This window comes from Equus quagga, chromosome 22 (genome assembly GCF_021613505.1).
Source record: "Equus quagga isolate Etosha38 chromosome 22, UCLA_HA_Equagga_1.0, whole genome shotgun sequence".
Classification (NCBI taxonomy): domain Eukaryota; kingdom Metazoa; phylum Chordata; class Mammalia; order Perissodactyla; family Equidae; genus Equus; species Equus quagga.
This window is the reverse complement of record NC_060288.1, coordinates 12,560,529-12,574,682: the sequence shown is the minus strand read 5'-3', so window position 1 is coordinate 12,574,682 and position 14,154 is coordinate 12,560,529. Positions and strand designations below refer to the sequence as shown.

The 14,154-nt window shown below is 39.2% G+C and overlaps 1 protein-coding gene across 9 annotated transcripts in view; it reads left to right on the top strand.

Annotated features, from left to right (window-relative positions):
* The window catches only part of RBPMS (RNA binding protein, mRNA processing factor), a 170,983-nt gene that overhangs the window by 99,194 nt on the left and 57,635 nt on the right, over positions 1-14,154 (top strand). For all 9 annotated transcript variants that reach the window (XR_006886636.1, XR_006886637.1, XR_006886638.1 and 6 more), the window contains one exon: positions 4,754-4,904. Coding sequence is in view for 5 of the 9 variants with exons in the window: in XM_046648457.1 (XP_046504413.1) it covers positions 4,754-4,904 (151 nt within the window). In the remaining 4 variants the exon portion in view is untranslated. The remainder of the gene's footprint in view (positions 1-4,753; positions 4,905-14,154) is intronic.

The window sequence follows — 14,154 nt, the reverse complement described above, 5'->3', positions numbered from 1 at the left end:
TACAACTACGCACTGGGGGGCTTTGGGGAGAAAAAGGAAAAAATAAAATCTTTAAAAAAATTTTTAAAAATAAAAACTAAAGACATATGACTAAAGTCATATGGTACCATAATATCATTCTCACACCTAATAAGTAATAAAATTGAGATTTTTCAAGTATCACCTAAAATCCTCTCTACATTCAGCTTTCTCCGTTTTCCCACAAAAGGTCTTTTAAGTCTGGTTTGTTCAGTCAAGGACTACACATTGCTTAAGCCTCTAGGGATATTTTAATCATTCTAGAATATCCTTCTCCTCTTTCTTTTTCCCCATTATTCAGCGAATAAACTCCTAACTAATACTTATCCTCACTTAGGTGGGCTAACGTTAATCCAGTACCAGTACACTTCTGAGGAGCTAGAGTGATGTTGTACCTTTATGTTCAGAATAATCCAGTATCCTTGTATGAGCCCAAATCTGTGATTTGCAGGTGATAAATCCTTCCTACCCCAGCCAGTCTACCCAAGAAGCCAGAGTCACAACAGCTAGAGAAATAGGAGAGCTACTTAGGATCTGGGCTTTGTAGCATATTCAATTACTGGCATCTCCATTTTGTCTTCCAGAAAATCACTGAAAGAGCTACAGTTCATTTATAGTGACTCTCTGGATTCCTGGAGGCTTGGGCCTTCACGGTTTGGTAATTTCCTTTCACCTTGCCCGTTTCCTTATGTTTTATTATATTCCAGTTCTGCTCTTATCCTTTTAGGTCTCCAGGCTTTGATATAGTTTGTAGAACAATAAAATGGCATTTTTAAGCTCTCTAGCTTACTTAGAATCTTAATGCATTTTAAATAGGAAACATAAATTTGCTTTGGGAAATTTAAGCCCACAATTCAGAAAATTCTCTTTTTAACCTTTAGTTACAAGTAGTTCTTAAGCTTTGTTTATATTTAAGAGAAAGTGGGGAAAAAGATTTTAAACTTTAGAAGATTTAAAAACTTCCCTCAAGAGAGTCCTGAATGCAGTAACTGTCTGAGTTTAGAGCATTACAGGATGTGAATGCAGAGTTTGAATTGTCCTTCGGAGTCTCTAAGTGCTCTCTGTAGCTTTTATGATCCAATTATTAGGACTTGTAGTGATCACAATACCAGGCACATATACCACTTAAATAAAACTGTTCCTGTGGATTGAGTCACCTTCAGTGAGGGGAAAGGTGGGGTTGGGAGTGGGGCTGGTGGAGAAGGGGAGATATACTTGTGTGAGGCCACACAAAGTTCAGAAAGAATGCTTTGAGGTATTTTAGGAACTATGGCCCAGGAAAGAAAACTGTGTTAGCATAGTGTCTTAGTCAGCTTGGACTGCCATAACAAAATACCATAGACTGGATTGCGTAAACTACATACATTTAATTCTCTCAGTTCTGGAGGCTAGAAAGTCCAAGATGAAGTTGCCAACAGATTTAGTATCTGACAGGAAACCTCTTCTTGGCTTTCAGGCTACCACCTTGTCCCTGTGTGCGTAGGTGACCTTTCCTTCCTGTGTGCTGTTGGAGAGAGAGATCTCTGGTGTCTCTTCCTCTTTTTTTCTAAGGGCACTAATCCCATTATAAGGGCCCCACCCTCATAATCTCATCTAAACCTAATTACCTCCCAAAGGACCACCTCCAGATACCATCACAATGTGGGGTAAGGCTTCAACATAGTAATTTGAGGAGGACACAAACATGCAGTCTATGACACATTGGCATATGGATTTGAAACTGCCCTGGTATACTCTTAAGTATACTAGACTACTAAGGAACATTATTTGCCAACAATATCTTGTCCTGGATAGGAAATCCAGTCTTTGTAGAGCATAGTGAACCTGTGTTGGTTTGGTCAGGATGTTTTAGGTCATCTTGAGGAAACTTTTGACTGTCCCTTTAGCCAGTCAGATTGAGTTGCCTGATAAGTAACTATTCTCAGATTGATACCATACTTAGGCCGGAAACGTCCTTTCTGGTCACCACGTAAATAAGATACCATTTACAACTGTGAGAGAAAGGTTTCTCTTCATTATAAGAAGAGTTTTGGTGGATTATAGGTGAGAGGAAAAAGTTGATTTTGAAAGGCACAGATCCCCCATTCGACTTGGCAGTGATCTTACCCTGACAGCATTTAACGTGAAGTCACTCTGGCCAGAGAATAATCTTGTTAGGCTTTAATTAAAAGCACAAGGTATTTTTTTTTTCATGTCGTCTTCTCCTTATCTGTCTTCCTCTTTTTTATCTTTCTCCTCTTTCTCTTTTCTTCCTCTTCACTTCCATGTTCTCCCTACCCTTGCCTCCTCTTCATCATCCTTTAACATTTAAAATGTTTTTGACTTGGCTAATCCCTCTGGATAGAAACTGAGCTGAGCAGGATATTGATTACCAAATATGGTATTGCTGCTAAAGATGTTAGAAGAATGTGGCTTGTATTCTAAGCCTCCGGCCTCTGAATAAGCTGCCAAACAAATTAGGTCATTTTAACTTCTGAGCTTTTTTTTTTTTTTTTTTTTTTTTAATAAGGAGCTGGAACTTTGATTTGGAACATAACAAGATGGTGGTATTATTTTAGCTCAAATGGGAAGGGAAGGGTATGAAGAGGCGGGTGAGGAGGAGTCGGGGAGACTCAATTCAGCATGTTTAGGACATGAGCCATCAGTAAGAGGAAAGTGAGTTGTGTGGAGCCTTGCTTGACTCTAGAACACCAGTGAAAGAGCTGAGGTATGGAATTCAGATGCATAGCCTCATTATCTGAGGCTGGAAGCTCCAAGGACTACTGACAGGTCCCAGGATGCTCTTCTCATGTTATGAAAGCCTACGCCACAGTGCTCGGGTTGATGTGGGCTCAGGTTTATGAAAGTTGCTTCTTCACAGGAAGGTTGGTGGAGTTTAGTGCCAGGGAGGACACCTTGAAATTGATGGCAAGTTGTTACTATGTGTAGCTGATGGGGTATAGTATGAATAGCAAGTCCCTCCACAGCATACCTTTAGCTGTTCAGTCGGGGACTGTGCTTGTCTCCCAGCAAAGACTGCAACTCTTTGCATCCATATTTGGAAATACTTGTTCTGTTGCGATAGTAGCTTTGATAGAATGAAATGCTCTTAAGAGGAAGCTCATGGAAGCAAACACTGCTCAGAATGCTGCTTTGTTCTTTTTCCTTATATACGTTTTTGGCAAGATAATACTGAGGCTTCCCAAATTAAAGCAAAATAAAACAAAAACTGAGACCAGTTAAAGAATTTCTTTTTATGTTTCATATAACTGACACCCCCTTTTTACTTTTTTTGGCTAGGGCTGCACAAGTGGATTCCTTTTCTTCCCACCCACCCCCATTTGCCACCTTCAATTGGTTTCTTCTCAGAGAACAGATGAATCAGGCTCATGAAGAAATTGTACCCACTCCAGCACATCTGTAGATAAGGGCTCTGTGGCTGTTGTTGTACCTCTCTGAGGACATCTCTTTCTTCCCCTTTCCCCTTCCTTATTTCTTTTATTGCCATTACCATCCAGAGTCACAGGCTTTTCCTCCTGTCCTTGGAGCTGAGCTTGTGAAATTCAGAGTTCCTCATCCTGGTCTACAGAGTCAGAGATTCTTACTAATTTCATGTGGAAATTGTTCTTAATTTTCTTCAAGCTAATTAAGAAAAAGAAAAGGGACTTTGGGCCCACAGGCCGAGATGTGCACTAAATGGAAAACCTGTGTTCTTAGGATACTTGTTTTCAGAACTCCAACTTCCTTTCCAGAGCATACCATACAGACAAAAATGGGACCTGAGTCTGTTTTGGATGCATATTTATGTACTACACTGGGATAGCTTTTTGATACTATTGTTGGGGTCCAGAATCCATGGCATTGGACATAGATGTGAGACTATTCATCATGCTTAGTAATGAAGGCATTCTTCAATGGTGGGAGGGTTTCAAAATAGACTTTAGATATTGCCCTAAATCTTGTATTTTATATTGATTGTGATTTATTTATGGAATATGTGTTAGGTGAACTGCAATAATAGGGTCAAGGGCAGTTGAAATTACTATCCTCTCTTTGGCCCATGTAATCTCTTGTCTCTCTATCCATGTAGCTAATAAACCAGTTATAATTAAAATCAGGACTTTGCCACATCAAGACATTCGTATTTTATATAAATTTATAAGCTAACGAATTAAGTGATACTAGTTATGTTGAAACCTTAAAAGTGTTTATTTCCTGTCTTCTTATTAATTCAGAGTACATATATCACCATTATGAAATCTCTCCAGTTAGAAAGGGATGAGATTTTTCCCCCTCTATTTATAGGTGATAGAACTAAAGCATTGAAGAATTACATTGTTTTTAAGTCGATGTCAGAACACTGTTCAGAGGCCTAGGCCTCTTAGGATTTCCAGTATTGCTCAGGGCTTTATATTAATTCTTTCCTTCTTATTGGTAGCCATCAATTGAAGTTTTTGACTATGCTAGGAATTTGCCATTTCATATTTTCAAACTTGAAAGTTTTTGTCCAAGAAGAAAAGGAATAGTTGAAAAACTATGTAACTAAATTATTTAATTAAGTAAACAAAATCTGCCTGACTTTCTGGACATGTTGCGTTAATGGTTTTTCGTGTATTCTGTGTAAGTAGTGGGAATGAGAGCTCTAGCTGACCTTTTTTTCTGATAGGCCAGGGTTACTGGTGTGTTTATTTTGTCGCCATTCCTGTTTAACTCTAAGGAAATGAAAACATCTTCCATTTGTTCTGTATTTCCAAAGGGCATCCGCTTCGATCCTGAAATTCCGCAAACACTACGACTAGAGTTTGCTAAGGCAAACACGAAGATGGCCAAGAACAAACTAGTAGGGACTCCAAACCCCAGTACTCCTCTGCCCAACACTGTACCTCAGTTCATTGCCAGAGAGCCATGTAAGTTGATCTACTTTTCATTATGAAAAAAAAATGAATAGGAATTGTTCATGTGCTGCATGTGAGATACACCACGGGACAGAGAGCTGGCTGAGTGTCATTTTCCATTTCTGTGAAGAGACTCTATTCATGGTGTCTGGCTTCCAAATACAGCAGTCTTGTTCATGATTGGCTGTCCCAAAAGATAGTTCAGCTTGATCAGAACCGTAAGTACAAAATTTTGTTTGATATGCTGTAGATTTCCTTAATGTGATCTTGACCTTATTTTGAGTATGCCCTATTTGCGTTTGGGTATAAACCCTTCCTTATTCCCCCATCCTTGGACTCGAGAGGTGGTTCTCAGCATTCACTTTACTTCATTTGTTGAAAAACATAAGTTCTGTGGCTTAGGGAAAATCGAATATTAAAAGTGAAAGAAGCAGATATTAAGAAGTTGGTTCTATTTTTGAGAACAATTTAGCCATAAATCTAGGGTGGAAAGTAAACACATACAAAGAATTTATGTATTGGAACAGTCATTTCTAGCAAACTAATACCAGTAAAGTTTTAAGGAAATTTGGGGCTTCCTGTTTTAAATTAATTGGATAAGGACAGTGACTAATTGCTAAACAAGTGCTTTACCCCACTCAATGAGCTTATCCATAACCTTAAATGTCCAGTCTGCAATTTCTGCCTTTGACTGAATAACTTTAAAAGGTTGTCTTAATTTTCTTTCTCAAGCTCAATCAGTAGCAGAAGTGAGGCGTGAGATAGGCCTTAACTTTTTCTTTCGTTGCATAGCCATATGTGATTTAATATGGCAGGGCGTTCAAGGAATCCCAAGTGACTTGCTGTTATTGGAATATTTCTGTCCTTTCTTGATCTTCTTTCCAAACCACATGATCTTGATCTTCTTCTTGCTTTCCCTGACAATACGTTTCAACTTCTCTTATTGAAATTGAAGGGCACATGGGTTCCTTTCTCCTCCCCACCCCCATCATGTGCGTGTCAGATTTAATCAAGTTATTGTGAAAGTTACAGCCATTGTGTAGCTCAGTCACTCATGAGAAAGCTGCTGCTTGTCAGTGGAAACTAATAGGTAAAAGATGAGTTTCTCCCCCAGTGTGTTCTAAAATTTTTCTGTGAAGCCAGAAAGTCATAACAGAGAAAAAAATTATTTTGTTCTTCCATGTCCTAGGGAAACTTGAATCCTTTATTTGGGAAGGAAATCTGAACAAAAGTTTCATCTTATGGTGTAGTTGCACTACAGGAAGATATATGGGCATTTCTTACGTAATTCCATATTCTTACGGCATCTAGTTTGGTGCCTTATTTATTGCATATATTATATATTTAATAAATATTGATTACAGTGGTGATGAGTGGGTAAATTAATGTTTTAATTTCACTATTTGCAGAATTATTCCATTTGTATGCCTCTACATTTCTCTCTGAAACTTTTTGTCATTTGATTAAGGAATCAGAAGAGAGTATTTGTAGGTTACCTTGATTTAGAAAAGATCACCTAGAGTAACTCTTTACTTTTCTAGTGAATTTGCATGCCTCAGATCTCAGAGTACTTTGAAAAGATTAATTCAGACAGGAAGTATAATGCTGGCAATACTTTATCCTTTCAATACTTTACTGAATGCTTTTCTTTCTGGGAGCTTAAATTTTTCTTTTAAATCTGCTACAAAAGCTCTGTGAAATAGGTAGCGAGGGAGATGATAGCCAGTTCACAGGATACACAAAAGCAGCAGAGATGAACAGACTGGACATCCACAAGTCGCTGAAGTTAAGGGAGAGTTTAGAGCAGTGTTTAGAACACTGCTCTGATCAGCTCTGCCTCCTCCCTTCCCTGTGTACAGAACAGCTCACAAGTGGTCAGATAGTTTTCCATGGCTGGGTTAAAATTTACCTGACTGCTCATGACAAAACAAACTTGAAGTTAAAAGAAAAAATCCAGAGAGCATTGTATTCTTGAGAAAATAAAAGTTAACATGATTTCTCTTAATACAGCTCCTTTTTGCAGCGCAAGGGCCCTGACAAATAGCAATTCCACTGTGTCTCAGATCGACCTTATCATCCATTACAGTTTCCTCTGGGAACTGTGAAACTTCCCTGTCCTATATGCAGTTGTTAGTTTCCTGGAAGCACACTGCAGACTAAGAACACTGTGCTGGTTCTGTACTGGAAAATCCACTTGCATTGTGCCCGTAATTGATATCTAAGGCAATCAGTTTAACCACTTGTCAGGAGTAGACTACTATGAAATCATAGAATTTGGGGATTGGAAAAGCCCTGTAGGCTTCTCTGTTGTAGGCTGTGAGAGAGGGTTTCTATAAATGCTTCTTTTTATTGATGTTTTTATATGGTGGTGGCTGAAATGTACCCATTGCCATCACTAAAGGAAGAATGTCCTATGATTCCATTATACAATAAATTTTTACTTGAACTCTCATTTCTCAAATATCTGTTGAACTTAATGAGCACCTGGTGTGCTAGACACTGGGGAAGAAGGAGACTGTAGTTGCTGTCTTAAAAGAGCTCTCAGTCCAAGGCCTTGATGGTGGTCAAAGTTGTCAGGCAACTTGGCCCATATAAAGGCTGTAAAAGAGATTTCCTTGCACCTTAGTCTAGATTGCCCCAAATCAGACTGCCTTATTCACTGAGCACCTGCTGTGTTTGTGCCAAGCATGAAGAATGAGAAAACCAGGTATTGCAACTTGCCAAGGTAGATGGTGGCCTGCACTGGTGAACCTTGGCCTTAGATTTGAAGATGTCAGTGAGAGTTCTTGTTCTGCCAGTTATTGTCAAGGTTTGTGATCTTAAAGAAAAACATTTAACCTTGCTGTGCTCCTGTTCCCTTACCTGTAAAATGGAGACAATGCCTTCTTCAGAGGATTGTTAGAAGGACTAAATAAAATGATATCGTAAGATTGTATTAAAGGTTAAATGGATGTAATATATGTAGAGTACTAGGCAAATGTAAAATACAATCTTAATTTTTTTAAAAAAAATCATTGAGTTGCTTTTCTTTCCTAATAGTTGAAAGTAGGTATTGATCTTCTGAGGTGTCATCACTGTGTGATTATAGCCAATTGTCTTTGCAAATTAGGAGAAAGGATGAATGAAATTCACATACAATCTCAGAAAAGTAGTATACTTCCCTAACTAAATTTTTATTAATTTGAACTTCTCCTTCTCTCACTCTCTTGTATGTAATAAAGTCAGAAAAATACTATGAGAAAGCAGGAAGTGAGAAAGAGAAAATTTATAAATTATATAAAATTCTCCTAGATTATGCATTTGGGGTTGTAGAGGAAAGCTGTGTTCTGTAGTATAAGAACTCCATTTCAGAGATGAAAACAGGGCAAGTCACCATCTTTCTGAGTTTTGATTTCCTCATCTGTAAAATGATGATATAATGTGCCAGACACTCTGGTAAGCATTTTAAATGATTTGTCTTGGGGCCAGCCTGGTGGCGCAGCAGTTAAGTTCGCATGTTCCGCTTCTCGGCGGACGCGGGTTGGCCGGTTCGACTCCCGGCTGCGGACATGGCACTGCTTGGCACACCATGCTGTGGCAGGTGTCCCACATATAAAGTAGAGGAAGATGGGCATGGATGTTAGCTCAGGGCCGGTCTTCCTCAGCAAAAACCGGAGGACTGGCAGTAGTTAGCTCATGGCTAATCTTCCTCAAAAAAAATTTAAAAATAAATGAATGATCTCATTTAATTCAAATAACACTGTCCTACAGTTGAAGATTCTGAGGCCTAGAAAGGTCTAGTAACTTTCTTGAGGTTACACAGTCATCAGGTGTTATGAGTTGAATTGTGTCCTCCCCAAAATTCATATGTTGAAGTCCCAACCCCCAGTTCCTCCAAATGTAAGCATATTTGGAGATAAGGTCATTAAAGAGGTAATTAAATTAAAATGAGGCCATTAGGGTGCGCCCTAATCCAATATGATTGGTGTCCTTATAAGAAAAGGAAGATACCAGGCATATGCTCACACAGAGGAGAGGCCATGTGAGGACACAGCGAGAAGGCACTGAAAGCCAAGGACAGAGGTCTCAAGGAGAAGTCAAACCTGCCAACACCTTGATCTTGGACTTCTAGCTTCCAGAACTGTGAGAAAATTAGTTTCCATTGTTTGAGCCACCCTGTCTGTGGTATTTTGCTATGGCAGCCCGAGCAGACTAAACACATCAGTGATAGAGCCTGGCTTTAGATTCTGGCCTGTCACTAGTTTTGTAACTTTGGTCCAGTTACTTAACCTCTCTGTGTCTCAGTTTTCTCATCTATAAAATGGCAATAATAATTGTATCTACCGATAGGGTTGTGAGGATTAAATTAATTGACAATTTGTAGAAGTTGGAAGAGGGCCACATAGTGAGTCCTCAGTGAATGTTAATATACCCATGTAAGAATGTGTATGTTTATGTGCTTTTGTCCCTCACGGTTGTGAGACCTGTAGTTTTCCTTTTGTTTACTCAGCATCTAGCACCTAGAAATACATGGAGAATTTTTTTTAAGATGCCAAAGATTTTATTTTATGCTTTTTCATTTGGAACCTTTAAAATTTACAGTGTTATATGGGTATGATTGGAATACGATAAAATGTGTATATTTAAAGTGTCTAATCTGGTAAGTTTTGTCATAATTCATATGGAATTTAGTTGAATAAACGTTCTTGATCTGTTTACACTGTTTGCAGCATCCCATATTATAATAGTGCTGTTAAAGGTGGTGGTCGCTGACACTTAATAGAGACTTTACTCAGATTAGACAGACCCTCTAACTTCAGATTTTATGGAGCAAATATCAAAATTCTTAGAACTTGGCAGTAATTCAGATTCCTGTAGTCCATCGTCAGGGATTCTGATTCTGTGAGTCTGGTCTAAGACTTAATGCTCTGTATTTTTAAAGCTCTTTGGGTGATTCTGATGCACAGTGGGATCTGAAAATCACCAGCAGAGTAAGGAATTGCAAAGTTCTTCTTCCTACTCACACACTTCTCCCCTGCCCTTGCTTCCTCCCATCTCCCCCCCAAAAACAAAAGCATGCTTTATTAAATGGATACTCTTAAGTAACTGGTAAGCCCATAACACGTTGCTGAATACTCAGATACCCAACTATCTAGAAGTGTGTTTTCTGTCTCATGTCTGAAGAGATCCTGTGGAAGTTCAGGAAAACCTTTAAAGTGCCTAGCAAGTACCCTCCCGGGGACAACACTCAGCAATTACAAAATCTCTTAACCTTCACCTCTGTGGGATAGGGGCCATCCAGGGCCTGGTCTGAAGCTCCCTGTGCCCGTGGAACAGAGCCAAGGTGCCTGCGTTTTCCAGGGCGGCATGCACAGCTTCTACCATTTGAAAGAATGAGGGTATCTGGTTAGTCCTCACCCCTGCTATGAAATGTGCTGAGTGCCACCAGTACCAGTTACTGTGTATCCCACACCTGCTCTCCTCAAGTGGGGTCATTTAGAAAGACAGCAACTGAGTCTGAGGAAGACCTAATCAAGCTGGGCACATGGAGACAAGGGAAAGACAAAGTTGAGTGAGACAAGGCTTTTTTACTCTGCAAAGGAGCTTCTTGGATTTTTGTGTTTTATATTTCGTAATGCAGATAGCTTCAGTTTTTTCTGATGACAAGAATTTTACATGCTTCTCAGAGGGAAAAAAAAATTTCAGGCAGTCCAAGAAAATATAAAGAAGAAAATAAAAGTCATCGAATTCTACCACCCAGAGACAACCACCATTAACATTTTGGTGTATTTCTTTCCACACCTTTTAGTATGCATATAATAAAAGTGAATCTGTATCTGATTTCTGAATTTCAAAATCATTTAACTTACCCTTTATCTTGAAGACAAAGCTCTGATGCCCAGTGAGATTAAATGGCCTAGTAGGGCCAAAAATAATATCTGGGCTGTCACAACCCTTCACCAGTATCTTTAGGGCACTATATATTCAGGTGGCACAGATAGCTTGCTAGAATTAGATCAAGAGGAGTGGTGGTAGACAGTCTGTTGGGCTGTCTCTCTCAACTATCTGATGTCTCAAGTGAGCCCAGCCAGCTCCTGAGCTGCTGGAATTCAGGTGGTTGATTGGATGATCTATAGGCTTTTATTAAATGAATGAGAAGAAAGGAAATAAACATTTATTGAGCAACTGCTCTATAGTCTTAAGAACTGTGTGTAAAATACCTCTTTTCCAGCTAAGGAGACTGAAACACCCAGAGTCTAAGTAACTTCCCCAAACTCACACAGCTCTTTTTAGGCCTTTTGGGCTCCAAAACCCAATGCTGATCTCACTGCACCACACTGCCTAACTTACAGTCCATAGGTACTTTTGGCTATAGGTGTTTTTAAAGGCTTCCTTAGGTGGTGCTTTAAACTCACTCGAGTCTTTGAAGATGATCTTCTTAAAGACCCCAGAGTCCTGCATCAGATTATTAGGACAAGATTTCAGGGCAGGGCATTAATTAGTGAAAATTAGGCTTCAGTACAACACTTTAAAGCATCAGATTTTGCTGGCCAGGATGCATCAACTGTAAAATGTATTCTTAAATAGTTGACCAAATTGAACTACTGGATGGTTTTTATTTAGTGGTGTGCTTCATTCTGAGTCATTATTTCTGAAAATGAGTGACCACTTTCTACAGTTTAAGTATTTTAGTTTGATAAATAATGGCACCTTCAACAAAGGTGAGGTTACATGACTTCTTTGCTTTATGCTTGGAGGACATGCAAGGGGTTCGCTCAGGAGGTGTTTCAAGTCATTCAAATGGAAATGGAAACAAGCATGGGTGGAAAGGCGCAATAATACAGCCCTATTTTACATTGGTTGGGATCCTAAGACCTCACCTGCATACTCCTTAAAACAGTGATAGTATGAAACCAGCATAAATACTTAGAATTTATGGTGAAGCAGGTAGTGTGCTCTATAGATGGCCCCTCTTTGTAAAGTCCCAAAAGGCTCTTGAGCAATCTGCAGGAAATTTTTCACTTTAATTTTCAAAGAGAGTAAACAGATCAGCAAAAAACCTTGCCTGCTCCTTATATAAAGGATGGGGCTGAGACACCTAGTCCTGCAATTTTTTGAAAGTAAAACTAACACAGAAATGTGAGAGATTTTCCAGCTGTATATTGCGTCTGTTATTTGGGGATATAAAAGGTATAAAAGGTTTCGGTCCATTTTAAGGAACATCCCTGGAGACAGAGGTATGTTGATCATGTGATCACAATTTGGGCCCATCTGCATTTTGAGTAATACCACTGTTAATGTTCTTTTGTATATCTTTGTACATACATTTCTATACATTTATACATATATATATAAAAAATACAGTGTGTGTCAAGTTGTTTTTGTTTGGTTTACTTTGGTTACAACATACGATCATACTGTCCTTATCATTTCTCACTTACTCCTTGAACCTCTTTCCATTCGGGACTGTATAGCCAGAGCATTATTTTTAAAGGTTCTTTACGTGAAAAGTATGGAGGTGCTGGTGAGGGCCTTCAATACCAAGCTGAGGATTTTTTCTAAATTAACTGGTGGGGGGAGAATGGAGACTGTTGAGTAGGGCAGTCTCACACTGTAAGGAAAACTCTCTCCTTCCTTATGCTCTAGGAAGCTGTGTTGGAGACACAGGAAAAGGAACAGAAAACCATAAAATCTCTTTTATGTAGAGGAGGAAATTGGGTGGTGGTAAAGAAGGCAGTTGCCCGAATTTTCTTCATAATATGACTCGGAATGTCCCTGGGAAGTACCTTGGAAAGGTGGTGCATTTAGGAAGGAAGGCCACTGTCCCTCCATCGCCTTCCACCAAGTTTGGGGAATAGGAATTGGTGGTGGTGGAGGGCACAAATGATTATTTCACCTGTTTGGTTTTTTTTTACCCCAGTCCTTGCTGGTAAGGGTTTCAATGGGAAGGGAGCCCAGGTATGAAAAGGAAGTTCTGGAGGAAGATGGTAATGGGGAGTCTTTGGGCAGTCAGAGGCATTGGGAAGTAGCAAAGGAAGGAGTCCAGGAAATGAACACAGGGAGGAGACAGGAGGCAGCTGTCTGCTGAGAGGAAAGGAGATGAGGATATCAAAGTATGGAAGCTGAGCTCACAGGATTGTGCTCACTTGACTCATGTGCCTCTTCTCTCTGCGGCAGCTCTGCAGTGGGAACTGTCTAGGGATTCTGTCCTTGCTGTGGAACAGTTTGAAGCTACCAGAAGAGATGTTCACAGAAACATGCCAGCAATTTCCATTCTGTGTATTGAGACTTCATAATGATTGAGTAACCCACTGAGCATTCTCTGAACACCCTCACCCCCAACACTGCCAGGCGTTTGTGGGCCCAATTGTCACATCACAGAGAAAGACCCATTGTCAAGTCGGGACACGTAGTTGGCACTCCAGATATGTATAAAGGGCACCAGGTGCCTAGGCCCCTGGATATTCTGAGACATAAAAACATGAAACAAAATGACAGTCAATAAGGACAGCAAAATACTCTTAGAAACCAGAGACCTAAACTAATGCTTATTTCCACATATGTTTAACAAAGCAAAAACTATTTTTGTTTAAAGAGAAGAATGTAACATTTATTGAGCCACACAAATATTTACAGTCCACCTCTGCCTCTATTTTCTCTTGAAACCTGCACACATTCCTAATTTTTGCTTAATGTGTATAATTTTAATGATTTTTAATAAATTTAACAGTAACATTAATATAAGGCAATGGATTTGGTAAGAATGGTTTCCATATTGGATGTATCTTGTTTTGTCTGGGAGGTAAGTTATTGCAGCACCATGTAGATCAGCCAGTCTGATCCAGTTTATTTACATTATAATTTAATGAATAGCCTATGTTTGATTAGCGATGGCTATTAACACTTTGCTCTGAATTTCTATTTCTTGTTTATCTAATCATTGATCAGCTATAAACAAATGCCTTAAGAACTCAGGAAGTCAGATCTCCTTGGAAATCAGAATTCTTTTGTAATGCAAATAACTGCCCCAACTTTTAGTGTTTTGTAAACTCAAATTATTCATTACCTCTGCAAAGAAATGCAAAAATAAAACAGTTAATTTACTGGGACAATCCAGAAGAAACAGCTACCCTAGATTTAATTCTTTTAAGGCCCTGTACTCCTCATCTGCTCATTAAAAGGAAGGCATTTCCTGCTTTGTTGAAGTTTGATGCAGGCTGCCTGTTTCTTCCCTTCTGCTTTTTCACGCACACTTGTAATCCTCAAATAAAGAGGTGCTTCC